Source organism: Natrix helvetica (assembly GCF_964273705.1).
Source record: "Natrix helvetica genome assembly, chromosome: 6".
In the NCBI taxonomy this organism is placed as follows: domain Eukaryota; kingdom Metazoa; phylum Chordata; class Lepidosauria; order Squamata; family Natricidae; genus Natrix; species Natrix helvetica.
Window position 1 is genome coordinate 47330667 of NC_138553.1, and position 19457 is coordinate 47350123.

Below are 19457 nucleotides of genomic sequence, written 5' to 3' on the forward strand. Positions count from 1 at the left end.
GATCAAAATTTGGGCATTTGCAACTGGCCTGCATGTATAACCAGATGCAGCATCCCATGGTCACATTCTGGTGCCTATTCTCCCACCTGCTTATCTCTTCCCCATCTTGCCTTTCCCCCCTCCCCTCTCTTCCCTAACTTTTGTTGTCTTTTTCTATTGCTGGTCTGGATTTCAAAGCGCTTGGTGAGCGCACAGATCTGGAACATGTGCAGCAATTGCAGCAGGGCAGTGTAGCTTCATCTGCCAAAGGCAGGGAGGAGGCAGTGGGATGGAATCCTATGCCACTGTGATCTCCATACTCTGCAGGCATCAACATTCTTCTCATCAACATCAGAATATAGGTTTCCTCCACCTGTTCTGTCCTAGTGCCTTCTCCCCAGCCAGTCCTGGAAAGCTGTCTTCAGCAAACTAAGTTCTGTCTGCTGTGTTTACTGCATGGACCCTCATTGCAAGATCCATAATTTTTTTAGGTAATTGGGTAGAATTGGAGCTAGTAATTACATATTCATACACTGAAAAATTATATGTAATACAATTATATATTTATTTACTATATAAATTATAGCACACATGCAGGATTTTTGAAATCTCTACATAAAAAAGCAGTTGTTGCAAGGCACCTAATAGTAAATAGATGAAATAACAAAGCTTTTTAACAAGTTGTATTAGAGATTGGAAAACTTTCCAGATTCACAATGCCTTGTGAATGCCTTTATTTCAAATTTGGAAGTAATGTATTTCAACCTTACCAGAAGTATTCTAATGCTGTTTTTATGATTGAAGGTTTCAAAATAGCTGTTTTGAGCACAAAATGTGGTTGTCTCAAAGCTTGTAAAGCTTTTGCTAAAATTAGAATAGATATTTCAAATTCAGATCAGACCATTTTGAATTTGAAATGGAGTATTTTTAGCTTCAAACATTTCAAATTTGGGATGAGGTATTTCATGTTTAGAATCAAAAAGGTTTTGCACATATCTTTGAATTACTGATAAGACATACAAAACAGAAGCATGGCTGATTGCTTTCATTTAATGACTAAACCATTTTCACTTGTTTAAATGCCGGTTGTTACTATGGGGTTTTAAAAAACCTTTGGGTTTTTTGTTAACAACATTAGGGATCATAGCAAATAACAGAATTATTTACAATGAGAACATTTGTTTTGGCATTTTAGGATGAAGAAAAAACTGTGATTAATTCTTCAGCTGCAGGGCTGAAAACTTTGGACCCTTTGCCTCTACGAACGGATCAGTATTCCAATCAAGATACTTCTGGTACAAGAAACCGTGCAACATTAATGCATTCAGAGCAGATGCCTACAGTTTCAGAAACAAAGCTGGCTAAGGGTTCTACTGTACCCTATTGGAGTCCATTGTGTCGCATTCAAGGAAGTCTCCGGGATCCAGAGTTTCAGCATAATGGTTAGTTTGCATCATACATCTTTATATAGATTGACCTATCTATTTAAAATAACTTTAGTATTTTGTTGTAATAACACTAACCAATACTCAAATTGCAGTAAATTGAAATATAGGTTTGCATCCAATAGAACTTGATAGTGTGATTATCCTTTGAAGAATAATGATCAAAAGAAGAATATCACTTACTTAGTCAGAAAGTTACTTACTGTTGGTTTTAGGTTGAGATAAATGCTTGCAGCTATGTTGACTTGTTTACTCAGTGTAGTGTCTTCCAGTTGTGCTGAACTTTCATAAATCTTAGAGCAACTTGTTGCGGTCAGGTTTAGGAAATATGTGGCATATCAAGGTATGATCCAAACTGGATCTGTTTTGGAGTGATTTCATAACTCTTTTTTTACTAAACAGCTGACAATGTTTTCTTTAAACAACCTATTCTGAAAATATACTGTATATTATTCTGTCATCCCTATGTGCTATAATATATATATTGTATAACATTGAATCAAAATTTGCTATAAAAAGCGCATTCTCATTTAGATAACATTTTAATTTAATTTCCTTTTACAAAATAATGTATTTCTGAATTGATATAATGCAGTAAATTATACTTTTTCTAATAGGCAATATTGCAAGTCCTAAAAGGAGCTGGTTACAGTTACCCCTTCAGGAGCGAAACTATCATGATGAAGGTTGGTTAATAAATTTCAGATTTTTTTTGGTGTATTTTAATTTTTTTTATTTGACGTTTTCCAAACATTAATTCACAATTACACTTTTACAGCTTTCTGTTATTGGTATTTCTTTTTTCTGATTTCAGGTTTTCCATTTTCCATTCTGTTATTTTATACATATTCTTCTTTGTTTCATACTTTCTCATTTTTGCAATATATTTATCTATATACAATATTTCCACCTCTATTGCTTTCTAAATATATGCCATCTTTTTTATTTTGTTTGCTATGTGTTCCTTATGCATTGATTTTACATCTCTTTTCAAGCCAGTTATACCATCTGTTCCATATCTTGTAGCACTCTGTTTCCTCTCTATCTCTTAGTTCCATCGTTAGTTTGTCCATTTCTGAGCATTCTAACACCTTTTTTATGGTTTCTGCATTTGGTGAAATGGTTTTTAGTTTCCAACTTTGGGCATATGAAATTCTGGCAGCAGTGATTGTATGAAGCATTAAATATTGGATATCCTTACTTATATTTTTTTATTATTCCTAGAAGAAATAGCTCAGGGTTCATGTCAATTTTTTTGTTCTATTATTTCTTCTAACCATTTTTGAATTCTTTGGCTTTCGGATACATCCACCACATATGATAGATGGTCCCCTGTTGGTGGTTACATTTTCAACAGTTTGGAGATTTATTTGGGAACATTTTGGCCAATCTCGCCCGGGGTAAATGCTACCTATAAAACATTTTGTAAATGTTTTCCTTATAGGATCCCGACATTGTCAATTTATAATTTTTTCTCCATACTTTTTCCCAATGCTCCAATTCAATATTATACCCGAAGTTTTTAGCCCAAATTATCATTGTTTCCTTCATGGTTTCCTCCTCCATTTTGAATTTTAAGAGACAATTGTATGTTTTTGTACTCACTTTTTCTTCTGTTCCTGTTCTTTCTGTTCCAAAATTCCTTCAAGAATTTTGTCCAATTCTGGTTGTTCGTTTTGAAATCCGTACTGTTCTGAGTGCTTTTTGTATCTTGTTTGAATTTGTAGGTTCGGCCACCAGCCTAATTCAATTCCCTGTAATTTTAACTCCTGATTTGTTTTAAGTTTTCTTGCCCAACTAATAACTCTTTATATGTCAATATCCTATTGAAATCTATTACATTGGGGTATATAATTGCTTCCACGGCTGATATCCATCTGGAAATTTTTGTGTAGAAGTTTCTTTTGATTTTCATCCATATTTCTAGTAAGGCTCTTCTTACCCGATGTCTCTGGAAGTATTTATGGGCTTTGCTCTTTCCCTCCCAGATAAAAGCATGCCAGCCCAGCTGTAAATCATGACCCTCTATCGTCAATATTCTTTTATTTTGAAGTACTATCCATTCTTTGAGCCATGTTACCGCTGCTGCCTGATATAAAGCTCCCAATCTGTGAGGCCAAATCCTCCTTTGATTTTGTAGTAATTTTAATTTTATCCTAGCTTTTCCCCCCAACCAAATAAAATGTAAAATTATTTTATTTAGTTCCACAAAAACATTTTTCCCTAATTTTACTGGTACAGTTTGGAATAGAAATAAAATTTTTGATAGGATATTCATTTTTATGGTCGCAATTCTTCCAATCAACGATAATTGTAATTTAGCGCAATTTTCCAAGTCCTTTCGTATTTGTTGTAATAATTTTGCATAATTGTCTTCCTTTATGGTAGAACATTTAGCAGTTAGCAAGTTTCCAAGACATTTTACCTTTTTAACTACCGTATTTTTGGAGTATAAGATGCACCTGAGTATAAGACGCACCAAGGTTTTGAAGGGGCAATTTTTTAAAAAAAGTAGGTAAGTGGATGGGGGGAGGGAGGGGGAGACAGAGAGAGAGAGAGAGAGGCTAGGTAGGTAGATGTTTCCAGGTGTATTTATCCATGTGCTGGAGAAGGAAATCGCTGACAATCTGTAGCACCTAAGACTTTGTTTCTGCTGGCACAGCACTTGATCAATGTAATTCTCATCAACCACTCTAACTAAAGAGCTTTCGGAAAGGGAAAAAAAAGTGTTTGCACTCTGCAAACCTCCCAAAAACGGCCTGTTTTTCACAAAAATGGGCCTGTTTTTTTTAAAAGGCATTAAAAGCTTTTGGGGGGCTTGCAGAGTGCTCCTGGGGGGGGGCAGCAAAAAACAGTCTGTTTTTTGCGAAAACAGACCCGTTTTTTGTCAAAAAAATTGCATTCATAGCCTTTAGGAAGGTTATAGAGTGCTGCTGGGGGGGGCCATAAAACAGCCTGTTTTTTTCTCATTTCTGCCCTCCCCAGGAGCTCTCTGAAAGCCTCCATAAGGTTATGCACGACCATTTTGGTGAAGGGAGCCAAAAAATGCTATATTCGATGTATAAGTCGCACCCAGATTTTCAGCCTCTTTTTTGAGGCAAAAAGGTACGTCTTATACTCTGAAAAATACAGTATTTGCAATTTCCAATACTCTAATTCCACATTTTGCCTTTGTGTAAGATTTTTAGTAATTATCTTTGTTTTATTTTTATTTATTTTTAAGCCTGCAACTTTACCAAATTCCTCTACTTCTTGAATTAATTATTTCCCTGTTTCAATGGGGGTCTTCTATTATAAAAACTATATCATCCGCAAATGCGAGTTTTGTATTCTTCTTTTTTTAACCCTTTTATTTCCTCTTTTTCCCTAATCTGTGTTAGTAAAACCTCCAATGAGAGGATAAATAGAAGAGAGCATAGTGGGAATCCTTGTCTGACTCCTTTATTTATATTGACTTTGTCTGTTAGATCTCCATTTACCATTATTTTAGCTGCCTGGTTTGAATATATTGTCTTAATCATTCTAATAAATTTTTCTCCAAATTTCATAATAGCTAATTGTGTGATAAGAAACTGCCAATTTAAATTATCAAAAGCTTTTTGCGCATCTACCAATACTAATGCTAATTGTTTTTCTGGATGAGCTTCATAGTATTCTAATACATTCATTATAATTGTTGTATTATTTCTTAATTGTCTCTTGGGTAGGAATCCGTTTTGATCTGAATGAATAATTGTTGTTTAATATTTTTTTAAGTCTTTCTGCAATGATCGTCATAAATATTTTATAGTCAGCATTTAGCAGCTTTTTTGTTTGTTTCTTAATTGCCTCCTTTATCTCTCTTAGAGTTATTTTCTCATTTAGCATTTCTCTTGCTTCCTCTGAAATACTTGGTAGGTTTCTCTGTTGTAAATAATTTTGGGTTTCTTTTTCTGAGATGTTTTCCTGACTGTATAGAGTTTGCAAAAAGTTTTGGATTATACTTTTTTCTTTCTTCTGTCTTATGGAACAAATTCCTGTGTTCGTCCTGTAATTGCTGTATTAGTTTTTTGTTTTTTTCTTTCTTCAATTTGTGGGCCAGCCATCTACCTGGTTTATTTGCTTTTTTGAAATAGTTTTGTTTCGCCATTTTTATATTACATGGCATTTCTTCTTGAAGTGTTAGATTGATTTTGTGTTTCACCAAATCTCTCCTTTGATTTTAATATTTTGTGGTTCTTTCTGCAATACGGTCTCCAACTCTTTAAGCTTCTCCTGTAATAATGTTTGCTGTTTCCTTTTTTCCTTATTTCTCCTTGCCGTATATGCTATTGTTATACCTCGCACATAGGCTTTTGTGGTATCCCATAGGTTTTGTGGTGTTGTTTGATCTTTCTTGTTTTCCTTAAAGAAAATATCTAATTCCTTATCCATCATTTGTATATATGATTTTTCTTTTACAATGATCTGATTTAGCATCCATCTGAATTTTTTCCTCTGACCTTTCCATTTTACCTTTAGTGGATTATTGTCTGCCCATGTATTTGGTGAAATCTCTATATCTTCTATGTTATTAATCAATTCTGGGTTCATCCATTCCATATTGATTCGCGACCACGAATTGTGCAGATGGGGAAAAAGTGTACTGTCTTTTTTTAAATTTATTTTTCTGTCTCCATGCATCCCTTAAATTTAATTCTTGCACCATTTCTTTATATATATTTGTGTTGTATTTGTGCTGATAAATAAATAAAGGGAGACTAGTATGGATCCATTTCAAGCTATTTAGCTCTCATCAGCTAGCCATACCCTTACTGGGATTTGAACCTGGGATGTGTTACATATTAGGCAGATTTGTTAGCCACTACACCACAGGCTCTCCTCCTTTTACCAGCTAAGCCAGGGAAATAGGTATGTGTTTGTGTTACAGCCCCTTTGGGCATACCAGGGGTTGTAACACAAACACACACACACAGACACATATATAAAATTTTTTGAATAAACGCAAACAAACAATTTAAAATCATCTTCCATTACAAATTGTAGAAAGTGTGTCAATTGGTTACAAAGAACTTTCGTGCATCCCTTCCACAGTCATCACCTATGATTCATATCGTTATATATTTTACATCAAATATATTTATATATATTGCTATGATCATACCTCATCCTTCATATGACTATAGTTGTTTTAACGTCCCTTTATAACAAGCATTCCAAAATTTAAAACAAAACCACATAATGGCATTCCCTTATCTATTTTCAATATCATCCAGCCACATATCTTTATAACACATTCAAAATAAAAATTAATTACGTTTAATAACAAAAATTTTAGACCTCTTTTTTAAAATCATTGTTTACAATTTATATCCAATTTCCCTTTTATCATGTCAATACAAATTATTACATTATTATCATTATCGGTCATTTATTTAACAATAGTTTGACTAAGTTTAACTTACTTTTTCCCCTTTTTTCACCATTTAAAATTTATACCAAATTTCCTCTTATCAAACCAATACATATATATATATATTGTTATCATTATCAATTATTTATCTAACTTTATCCAATATCACTACATTTTTAACATAGTGCTCTAATTTTAACTAAATTTAATGTGTTTTATTATTAATTTTCATATCTCAATCTGTGTCTCTCCAGTAATAGTGTAGTCCTATTTCTTTTGCCATTTGTGGAATTAGTCTTCTGGTTATTTCCTTAATCAAATTCGTTTGGACTTCTCTTCGCAACTTCTTGCTTGTTACATATCTTGTAAAATCTCGAAACCCTCCATCAGCTTCTTTAATCACCTTATCTTTGGTTATCAGTAGTGTTTTTATCAAAGTTTCTCTCCTTAAGTCCATCAATTCTTCTCTTTTTTCTTCTTCTATAACTTGAAATCTGGAGTAAAGCACCTTTCCATCTATCTTCCCTTTCCTTGTTCCACTCTTTCCATCTCCAACCACACTCAGTTCACTGTCAATATCCACGGTTATCTTTGTTTATTTTTCCCTTGGGTTTTTGGGACTCTAGCCTCCACTTTTTCCATTTGCTGGATATCTTCCATTTTCCCATCAGGTTTTACCACATTACAATTTATATTTTCAATATTTTCCCATCTCTTCTCAATTCTCTCTGTTGTTTCTAATAATTTTTGAATTTCAAACATAATCTGTTGTAATGTTATGGTTTCTTTTTGATGTCGTGCCATCCTTCCAATTAGTAAACACTGCCACTCTGGTTTAAAAACAAATCTTTGTCTTCACTTCTTTCCAGCTACCAACAAGCATCCAAAGAGCACCTGTGTAAACAACCCATGCTCTTCTTCTTATTTCTTCTATAAACAAGCTGAAGCTTTTGAACTGCAAGGTCAAAATGATCAAAGGGAAAAAAGAAAAAGCAATGTTTCCAGGTCTCAATCTCCAACCTCCAAGTGGCAGTGTAAATTCTTTTCCCTCTTAAGATTACTACCTTCTTTATATTCCTTTTATATCTTCTTTATGTTTCAGGCTTAGAAAAAACAAAATTCTTAAATGAAACAAAAGAAAAAATCCATCCCAACCAGTATTGTAGAAATAAAGGAAAATATTTAATCCATAGGTAAAAAAAGAAACAGAAGAAAATCCGATACTTTCACTTTAAAAAGTAAAAAATGTTTACAAAACGTCCATCCATAGAAAAAAATAAAATAAAAAAAGATAACACACTGTCCAATAATGCTTAATTTCGCCGCTTATTTCCTTTTCTTTACCAATTTAACTTCAATCTTTTTTGGGCAGTCTTTTATAAAAATAAGATTTCCTCACCAGATGGACACACTTTCTCTTTTCGCTTTCCTCCCGTTGCGGAGCTGTCCCGACTTCAGCAGCTTGAGGCTGTGCTTATTGTTGCTGGCAAGAAGAGATTCTCTTGGATCAATCAGGGACTTTGCGGAGCCCCTGAGATCAGCAAGATGTACTCTTCCCTGTCACTGTCTTTTCGGGACGGTTTAGATCCGAATGGACCGTCCAGCGGCAAAAGTGTCAACTGCGATCTTGGAGCTCCGAGATCGCATGTTGTATTGTTGTGATGTCAGCTCCTTTCTCTCAATTCTTGCACCATTTCAAAGAAGGTACTTGGTACTTGTCTTTTTCTTCTTCTTCGTATTCCTATAATCTATTTTGTTGTCTGCCACCGCATTCAAATCACCTATTATACAGATTTCCAAATCTGATTCAATTATTTTCTTGTGTAAATTTATTATAGAATTCTGGAGCATAAATTGTCACCAACAGAATTCTTTTTGGTTTTGTTGTTATTTCTGTCATTAAAAATCTCCCTTCTCTATCACTAAATATTTTCCTCGAATTTAACCAATCTTTTATGTATACCGCAATCCCTCTTTTCTTATTTTGTGCTAGTGCTAGATGCAGCTTTCCTAATTTGCGGCATTCTAGGATATTACCATATTTTTCTTTGATATGGACCTTTGTAGGCAGACAATATCCATATTCTGTCTTTTAAGTCTTGTTAATGTTTTCACTTTGCTGGTGAGTTGATACCATTGATGTTCAAGGATATCATCTTTATTTCGTCTCCCATCTTATTTCTATGTTGGTTTTGGTCCTTTCCTTGTTCTTGTCTCGGTTTGTGTTCTTGTCCTGGCTCCTTCTCTCTCCTGTTGTTCTGTTTCCCTTCGGTCCCTTATATCCTGCTCTATAAGTTTTTCCTCTGATGTCTGTTCTTCCTAACTCTTATTTTCTGCTGCCTCTCTACTATCTTGTTTGTCTTCTCCTACTATATAGTGATCATAAAATCCCTGTGCCTTTTCCAGTGAGTCAGTATGGATTTTTTTTTCCTGCCAGGTTATTAGTATCCCCTCAGGGATAAGCCATCTAAATATCACTCTGTATTTGAGCAGTTGGGTCGATAGGAAATGATAGTTTCTTCCCCATTCCCTTATCCATTTTGGTATCTGTTTTAATGTTATAATTTCTTTTCCCTTATAAACCAGAGACTCTTCTCTTGTTTTGCTGTAGACTTCAGCTCTTGTCTTTTTTCTTGTAAATCTTACATGTATCTCTCTTTGAAGTTTATGTCTGCGTGCACAGTTTGTGTGGAGCCTATACACTTCGTCCAAGTCTTTTTCCACTTCCTGCTTGCTTTTTTGCAGAAGTTCAGCCAGGAGTTCAGCCATTAACTTTGGAAGTTCTTCCTCCCTAGGTTCCACTATACTTTGGAATCTAAGATAAAACATTGATCTCTCCATCCCGGAATTTATAATGGCCTCTTCTATTTCTTTGTTTACCGCCATCATTTTACTTTGTTTTATCTAGTTTCTTTTTCTGTTTGTTCTGTTCTAGTTTCCATTATTTTTATTTTTTGCTCATTTTGTATTATATTGCATTGTACCAATTTTATCATCTAGTTTGCTTATCTCTCCTTTCACCTCCACTATATCACTCTTAATTTCGTCAAGACTTTTTGTCATTACTTCCTGCATCTTCATCATTGTCTCCTGAATTGATGTTAGGGTTGATTGCACGTTCTGTAGATTTATAGTGGAGTTTGATTTCTCACCTCCTAGCATGCTTTCCACTGAAGGTGGTTCTGATGGGGATGCTATCATTGTGGTTGTTCCCCCCCCGCCCCCAATTTTGGTAACTGTGGTGGTTGTACTCGTCATTTTAATGTTTTTTAAAAAGTTCTTCTACAGTGCCATATATTCCTGTTTTTTCCCCTTTATCTATCTTTTTTTTTGTCTCTACCTCACTTCCTCACAATTCTTGTACCTACTTCACTAACTATTATTGGTGACCACAATGTTTAATATAAAAATTATAGATATTGCATCTATAATAGCAGTATTTATAATATAATACTTATATCCCAGGTTTAATACCTTAAGTCTGCTTATAAGAATATAAATATAAATAAATATATGTAATTTTTTAACTTGATTATTAAATTGATTACGTTATAAAAATATCTAGGATATATAAGTATACTATATAAGTCTCTATAAGTTTGCTTTCTCATATGCATATGTCCACTGGGTATTATCTATAAGTATCTGTGAGAATATATGAAAATATAAATATGAGAATATATATGTCAGAGAGTATAAAATATGAAGATCTTTAAGGTATTCTATGTAAAGTGCCAATTCTAGTTTTAAATAAACAGCTATACAATAAATAATATCTATACAGGATTTTATATACTTATATCAGGTTACTTAGATTTCACAGATTTCCGGAAATTTAGAAAGTTATTTTTCCTTGTTCTTACTGTTGCATCAGCTTCTCCTCTCTTAAAGTCCAGGATGTTGCCTTCTATCTATTTAGCACAGTCACTATCACAGTTCTTTTGCTTCCCCTGCCTGATCGAATTTCCACTGTCTTCCCAGGCAGAAGCTTCTTGTAGCTTGTTCTTTCCTTTTCTGCAATCCACAATGTTTAATCCCAGTCTAATCCCAATCTCATCTCATGTTCCTTCTGCCTGTAGTAATTCTCCACTAAGTTCAAGCCTTCAGTACATTTCCTCCATTCCTTCTTTGAATGTTAACTCAGTTTTCTCAAGGTTCCACTCCCACCACTAAAGCGCTGCTTTTTTTTCCGCCTTGGAGACTCACTCACCCATCAAGCTATAGGCTCACACTTCCTGAGAGTCACACCAGTACTTCATTCCAACTCCTCGAACCCCACCGATACTTTCAGCTGTTTCCCTCTTCTCGCTCCCTTCTCCATTTAAAGGGCTGTCACGCCTCTAGATCTGGCCATAAAGGCCAGTCTCTCCCACACCGGATTTGAGAGGTTTCTCCTGCTATAACAGGGGATCGCACCTCTCCCTGTTATCCTCCGAGCTTCCCCTCTCTGTCCCTGGTCCCTCTGAGACCCAACTCTGCCTTTGCAAGGCTCCTGGCATGGAAAATTGGGCAGAAAGAACACAGCCCTGTTCTTCTGCTCCACACTGGCGTGACTCCATCCCAGAAGTCCCCTAAATTTCAGATACTGTTTACATATAAATAAAAGTATTATATCTTGATAGGAGATAGGCAAGACATACCTAAATAGGTACTGCTTGCTTGCTTACTAATGTTAATGGAAATTTCATGTATAGCAAGGTTTGTGTTTTTGGGATATGGTTAAAATGGAAAGTTTTCATTTGAAATGTTTTGGGGTGATTTCATAGTTCTTTTTTACTAAGCATTTGAAAGCTTATTCAAATTTGTAAGGATTACTAACTTTCATAGATAGTTTAATTTTGTGATAAAAATATGGATGTAGCTGCCTGTCTGGATATCGTCTAACAAAGCTTATGGAACACATTTGGAATCAAAATGTATTCTTCAAAATAAAATAAAAAACTGCTGGCTGATGATACTTTATTTTATAGCGTTCTAACTTCCAGTTTTCTTTAACCTGAAATAATTTTAATAAAATATGAAAAGGTGGAACATGTACTTGATAATAAGAAATGTCCACGGGCACTCTGGCACTCCCAAACAGCACATACAGGATTTCAGTTACAGACCCCCTGCCAGGAGTTTGACATTAATTTTAACTGGCAGCCTGCAAGCTATTATGGCTAGTTTAATAGGATTGATTTATCCTTGCATCAACAATTATGGAGCAAATGAGTACAAGGCGGCTCTCTAAACTGATTCTAGCATTGTAGTGACTTAAGTGATTATGCTAATAACCATACAAAGACCGGAATAAGAAAAAATAAAAATAGTAGAATGCAAATCAGCTAAGATCCTATTGGATATTTTTAAAGATAAAGATGGCACCAATGAGAAAATGATAGCTGAACAGTAGCTTTGAAATTGTGCAACAAAGAACATATAAAGTGGGTGAAGAAACTATCCTGCTCCAGTTTAAAAGCCTTCAAAAACTATTTCAATAGTACCTTTTGACCATATGCTCTATTTGATGTGTAAGATTGCTGATGTGCCTCATTGGCAAGATTAGTCTTTTTTGGAAATAGAGCAATAAAAATGGGTGGCAGTGAGTTTGACAATATTCATAAGATGATAAAATTACTTTATACAGATTTGGCACAATTTTTATACCTGGAACTATTGGTGGGTTAGAAAATTGTGTCATGTTAACCACTAAAGAGGAAATGCAGTATTTGAAATGTAATTTTCTTTGTAACTTGGCATTTTTATGTACAGTCATGATTTCTTGCAGAAAAATAAAATCAACATTTGCTTATTTTTGCACTGCAAAGCATAACTTTATCTTACAGGGCAAATTGTTATGACTGCAATACCCCTAAATAAGAAAAGGGAAAATTTTATACTACTTTTTCGGAATCTGATCCATGCATTTGTACAAAATTTGTATGTTGAAAGAAAGAAAAAGAGAAAGATCTTCTGCAACTTCGTACTTCCTAACAACTGAGATTTGAAAACAAGGAGCTTGTTCAAATTGCTTAGCAAAGTTACTGAAAATAATTAAACATTTTAGAATTATCAGATCATTATCTAATCCTTGCCATTTTCCTAAACATTTTGTGATGATAATTTTTCAGACATTACAGATAGTACAACTGATGTCATAAAGTGTAACATCATCACATGACTGCCTAACTTAGCAACAAAAATTCTGGCAGTCTTAGTTGATGTCATAAACCCAAAATGTGTGGGTTGTTAAGTAGGAAGCTGCAGGAGGCTCAGGTAATGAGTGTGAAGAGCACTATGGCGAGGCAGTACCAAGGAAAGCCTGATGCAGGCTGTGAGAGCAAAAAGGCTGCAGGTCAGTGCTACTGTAGGGAAGCCAGAAGGAGGCTGCCACTTTCCCTGCCAGCTTGCCCATTGACTTTTTGTGATGATCATGGAGCTCAGTAAATATCTTAGGTGTGAGTTGATTACCAAATGCCTGAATTGTGACTGTATGACTGCAGAAGTGGTAGAACATCTGGAACTTCAAGAACTTGTTACAAGTATCACTCATTCAGTGCTGTTGCAACTTAGAATGGCCACTGAATGAATGGTCAGTAAGTAGGGACTACTTGTATACCTTTGCTAAAGAGAAAAGCAAAGATAACGAAATAATCAAGGATCATTAGCAGTAGGGGTTTCAGAATTTGAATATCATAGAAGTCAGGTTCTTTGTAATGCACACATTTATTTTGTATAGTCCTCATGGTGAATCTTTATAATATGCCTTATAAGATCTGCCTTCATTTGACCATAATAATACAATAGGAGAGTTGGAAGGGACCTTGGAGGTCTTCTAGTCCAACACCCTGCCCAGGCAGGAAACACTATACCATTTCAGACAAATGGCTATCCAACATCATCTTAAAGACTTCCAGTGTTGGGGCGTTCACAACTTCTGGAGGCAAGCTGTTCCACTGATTAATTGTTCTAACTGTCAAGAAATTTCTCCTTAGTTCTAAGTTGCTTCTCTCCTTGATTAGTTTCCACCCATTGCTTCTTGTTCTACACTCAGGTGCCTTGGAAAATAATTTGACTCCCTCTTCTTTGTGGCAACCCCTGAGATATTGGAACACTGCTATCATGTCTCCCCTAGTCCTTCTTTTCATTAAACTAGACATACCCAGTTCCTGCAACCGTTCTTCATGTGTTTTAGTCTCCAGTTTGTCAAGATCCTTCTGTATCTTAAGCCTATCTTCTGGAGCTTTTGCTATTCCTGCCAGCTTGGTGTCACCTACAAATTTGATGAGTTCCTCATTTATTCCCTCATCCAAATCATTGATGAAGATGTTGAAGAGTACTGGGCCTAAAACAGAGCCTTGGGGTACTCCACTGCATACTTCCCTCCATGTCGATACATTTCCATTGAGGACTACACGTTGAGTGTGGTTGGTCAGCCTGTTACGAATCCATCTGGTAGTGATGCTGTCTAACCCACATTCTTCTACTTTATCTAGTAGTAGGTTATGGTCTATCTTATCAAATGCCTTACTGAAGTCCAAGTAAACTATATCGACGACATTCCTCTGGACTACTAATTTTGTCACTTTGTCAAAGAATGCAATAAGATTAGTCTGGCATGATCTGTTTTTGACAAACCCATGTTAGGTTTTGGCTATTACTTTGTTTACTTCTAGGTGTTCGCTAATTCATTGCTTGATTATCTTTTCCAGAATCTTTCCTGGTATTGAAGTCAGGCTGATAGGTCTGTATTTTCCTGGATCTATTTTTTTCCCTTTTTTGAAGATGGGAACCACATCAGCTCTTTTCCAGTCCTCTGGCAGTTCCCCGGTGCTCCAGGATCTCTGAAAGATATAGTGGTTCTGAGATCTCGTCTGCCAGTTTCTTCAGAACCCTGGGGTGTAATCCATCTGGTCCTGGTGATTTGAACTTGTCTAGGGTAGACAGGTGCTCATTTATCATTTTCTTCCCTATTTCAACTTGTGTTCCTAATCTGATTTTTGTGGTGCTGTTTTTGCTAGGTTGGACTGTTTTATCCCTTTATGTAAAGACAGATACATAAAAATGAGTTAAATAGTTCTGCTTTCTCCCTGTTGCTTGTCACCTTCTTGCCACTTTCTCCCAGCAATGGACCAATTGTTTCCTTAACCTTTTTCTTGTTTTTAACATGTTGGAAGAAGCTTTTTTTGTTATATTTTACTTTTGTGGCAAGCCTTTCTTCATTGTGAGCCTTAGCTTTCCTCACTTCATCTTTACAGGTTCGGGCTATTTGCTGATATTTTGCCTTATTTATATCCCCCTCTTTCCACTTTTTATACTTATCTGTTTGGTCTTTCAATTTGTCAGAGAGTTCCTTATGCAGCCAAGCTGATTTCTTTTGGAAGCTGTTATTTTTCTTCTTCATTGGTATTGTGCTAGACTGGGCTTTTGTAATCTCATTTTTCCAAATTTCCCAAGCTTCTTGAGTTGTTTTCCCCTTGAGGATTCTCATCCATGGAATTCTTCCCAAGCTCTCTCTAAATTTATTGAAATTAGCTCTCTTAAAGTCCAAGACTCTAGTTTGACTTTGTTCTACTACTTGTGTTTGCATAATGTTGAATTCCAATATTGCATGGTCACTTGCCCACGGTTCCTGTGGATTCAACACCTTCTATCATTTCCTCTCCGTTAGTGAGAATTAAGTCCAATATGGCTGATCCCCTTGTTCCCTTCTCTACTTTTTGGGAAACAAAGTTGTCTGCTAGGTTCGTTAGGAACCTGTTGGATCTTCCACTTGGTGCAGAGTTTGTTTCCCAGTTGATGTCAGGGTAGTTAAAATCCCCCATTACTATTGTGGTGTGCTTCCTACATACCTTAGTTAGCTGACTAGCAAAAAGTTCATCTACTTCCTCTGCTTGGTTGGGTGGCCTGTAGTATAGACCTATGGCAATGCCATTGCCCCCCCCCCCAACCTTTAATATTGAACCAAATGCATTCAAGATAGTTCTCATCATTGTTGTGCACTATTTCTCTAGAGATGTAGTTATTTCTTATATATAGCGCAACTCCACCTCCTCTTTTATTTGGTCTTTTATTTGGTATTTCTTTTAAATAATTTAAATCCTTCTAGCTGTATGTTCCATTTGTGGAACATCCCACCAAGTTTCTGTAATGGCAACAATATCGTATCTGCCCTCATTTACTTGAATTTCTAATTCACCCTGCTTATTCACCATACTCTGTGCATTGGTGTATAGACATTTGAGTCCATTTTGATTGACCCTGTGCTTACTGTCTACATAACCTGTGTTTTGCCTGACTGCCCCTATTTTCTTGCTACTTGTATGATTCATGCACATGGTATGGCACTCACTATTAAATGCTTGGTTTTCCTTGACAGCAGGAGTGATAATCTTACCCGCACAAACCTCTATGTTACATGCACTGATAATCCTATGAATTTTAGATTGCTGGGGACAGAAATGTTCTGTATCAATTAATTCTCTGTCCCTGCTGTTCAGTTTAAATGTTTATCCAGAAAATCTGTGAATTTAAATCTGTGAATCTGTGAATTATAATTCATTTAAATTGATTCTATGTCTGTGCAGAACTGTGTTCAGAACCTTCTAGAATTTATGAGATTGTTCATCAGAAGTCCTCATGTATACCTGCAATGTATACCTGTATACATGCAGTTTTCATAAATCCCTTTATTTTGTTTTGACCATCAAATCATTAGTAAAATATTTCTGATTGTTCTTCAGTCATGTTTTATTTAAATGATTTCCTTCTGTTATTTTTAACTTCTCAAATATTCTCCAAAACAAAATATTGAAGTGTTATTCATTGGCCCATTTTGTCTTCCCATAATTAGCCATGCAGTGGTGTAGTGTATGCTAGTTAGAGATCGCGTTCTGACTTTAGACAATGTTTATTTCACTAATGTTTTTTGTTATCTATATTTTGGGTATGTTTCATACTAATACTAATTTTCATATCATTATTGTTCCTTGTACTTATAGATGATGATGACCGACTGTCCCAGTTATCTGCTCGATCTGCTGCTTCTGGTTCTCTTGCATCTCAGGTTCTAGAACGAGCTCAAAGAAGAAAAGAAAATTTCTGGGGCAAGATGTGATTGAATTTTGCTGTGCTTGCAATTGGTTTTATAGTAGGGTATTTTAATTTTTGCTAGAAAAAAATAGTTAAATACCGGTTTTTTTTTTTACCAATAAGGGGAAAGGATCTGATATAAAAATGCTGGATATTCAAATACTCTTTTTGATTTGGCTTAATAGTTAATTATTTGATTTGGAATATTAACTTATTCAAAATCTGTATTCTACCTCACTGTCAAAAAAGCATTACAAACAAATAGATTACATCATAAGCTATTTTTACTTAATGAATTCCAAAGGACTCCATATCACTTTTAAAAAGTAGTGAAATGGTGCCCTATTGCAAGTTTCAAAAAGTCCTTGATCTTCTAACAGAAGTGAACATTAAACATAGCCAACAACTCAATAATGAAAAAGTTATGCGGAAGCAAAAAAAAGATGAAGCAAGAATAAACTACCTGCTACCTTTATATTGCTTACTTAGCAACTGAGGATTATTTGTATTACTCAGCAAGATTAAATATATTATTTAAAAACCTTCATTTGTTACATTTATATATAACTTTTAGTTGGATTCTTTATTATTAATTTCTGTGTTCCAGCATGGACAATCAGTTTTTGTTTTTGATAGATCAAATACAGTTTTATTGTTCTAAAACACTAAACTAATTTGCCCAATTGTATGATCTTTTAAGATTAGTACTCCTATAATTCCCAGCCATTAGGACTAATAGCCATGTTGTTGGGAATTCTGGGAATTATAGTTCAGAAAATTTTGGAAGAAACCAAGTCAGGGAAATTTTTTAAAGCAGTTTCTATTATGAAATTATCATGAACAATACAGTCACAAATACTAACGTCATAGTCAATTTTCAAATACTTTGGCAAATCAGCATTGCTCATCATTTTCCTTTAGCTCAATATTTATATCATGATGACTAGCTTAAAACAGAAGTCTATTGCATTTCAGATTGTAATATTAACATGACTTGTATAATAAAGCACATGAGCATGTATTACTCTTGTGTGATAGTTCAAAATTTCAGAGAAGATGCGTTCTTGGCAATCCATTTTCTTGGGTTTAAATCATAAGCTTAGCTGTAGGTTTTGTACATGAGCATCCTTAGCGAAACTAAGATCAAATTTTTTAAAAAATATTAAGTTTAGCGACTATTTATTTTTCCCCAAATTCTGTGGTAATTTGAAAAAGATGAATTAGGGATGTGGTTCCCTAGCTATTGGACACTAAGTTTCATAATTTCTAGTCAACATGACTAGTGGCAAGAGAAATGGTTGAATCCAGCAAGTTCTAGAAGCAATATATTGTTGGTCTTATACTTTAATAATTCAGAAATTTTCTTGATGTGATTATTGCGTTATTGTAAAGCATTGTTTTAAACTAGAATGAAAATTATAGTAAATATACAGCATATAATTAGTTCTTTTCACGTATTAAAATTCTTATATTTAAACATTAAAAAGATAAAATTTGTACAAAAACCCTTGACTTTTCTGTAATATTTTAAAGATGGTTAGATTTGTATGATGAGAAATCAAGTTGTACATGCTTTAAAAATGGAGTAATATTTTTGTATACAAAAAAATCTTAATTAGAAATGTTCACATCTGTGCCACATTTCCATGTTTCACTTGCAGTATCATTTCAACATAAATTTCAGTTAATTCAAATTTTTGTTTTATTTTAAAATTTGTATTTCAACTATGTACTAATACATTTAAATTGATTGGAAATGTATTGAAACATTTAGAGAAACAGAAAATCTTGGTGTCTTCATTTGCATATCAATCCAGAAATTATGTGTAGATCAGATAATTTCATTTTCAACTCTGCAAAAATCAATTTTATGAGAGAGTTTTAGTTGAGGAAGAAACGTTGAATGTATGAACATTAATTTAACAAAATGAAATAATGACTGAAAAATTGCTGTTGAACCATTCAGTCTGGTTTACCTGAAAATGAGCCCAACTGATTCATTAATGTAACAGATTGATTATCTTTACAAATTTTGATCTTTCACTTTGGGACCAAACAAACAATTGCTTTATTTTGAATACAATAAATGAGGGTTTTGCTTATTTAATTCTGTCTGCCAAGCAGAATGAGTGCACCATTTTCTTAGTGAGGTGTTCCTGGAAATATTTATTCATTCAGTTTTCTGGCACTCCTGCCTATATTTAATCTCTCTAATTTGAATGTATATATTACAACCCAGAAATGTGGTTATGACACAGTTGCTGCATTGTAGCATTTATAATCACTCCATCTTCTGGAAAGGTTAGAAGCTTAATTGAAGATATTTTAAATTTATAAAGAAATAGAATAGGCAACATTTTGTTTCACACTAATAGCCATGTAAAGCATAGATGGCTAGAGTTAGCTGAATAGAATAATTAAAGTTGTGAAATCTTTAGTCTCTGGTACTTTGATTAATGTTTTAATCAAAAGATTATACTTGTAAGTTTTGAGCCACATTTGACATTCCTGCTAAACCAAAGAGTGAAGAAATGTACCCACCTCCTATCAGTTTTTATGTTGGCTGT

General features: G+C 34.6%; 1 protein-coding gene across 5 annotated transcripts in view; it reads left to right on the plus strand.

Moving 5' to 3' along the window:
* The window catches only part of MDM1 (Mdm1 nuclear protein), a 38873-nt gene extending 19634 nt beyond the window's left edge, over positions 1 to 19239 (plus strand). For 4 of the 5 annotated variants that reach the window (XM_081958275.1, XM_081958278.1, XM_081958277.1 and 1 more), the window contains exons 13-15: positions 1175 to 1421; positions 2042 to 2110; positions 16800 to 19239. In XM_081958275.1, the coding sequence (XP_081814401.1) occupies positions 1175 to 1421; positions 2042 to 2110; positions 16800 to 16915 (432 nt within the window). In that variant the 3' untranslated portion in view covers positions 16916 to 19239. The remainder of the gene's footprint in view (positions 1 to 1174; positions 1422 to 2041; positions 2111 to 16799) is intronic. The other variant, XM_081958276.1, reaches the window with a different exon arrangement.
* The last annotated feature ends 218 nt before the right edge of the window (positions 19240 to 19457 follow it).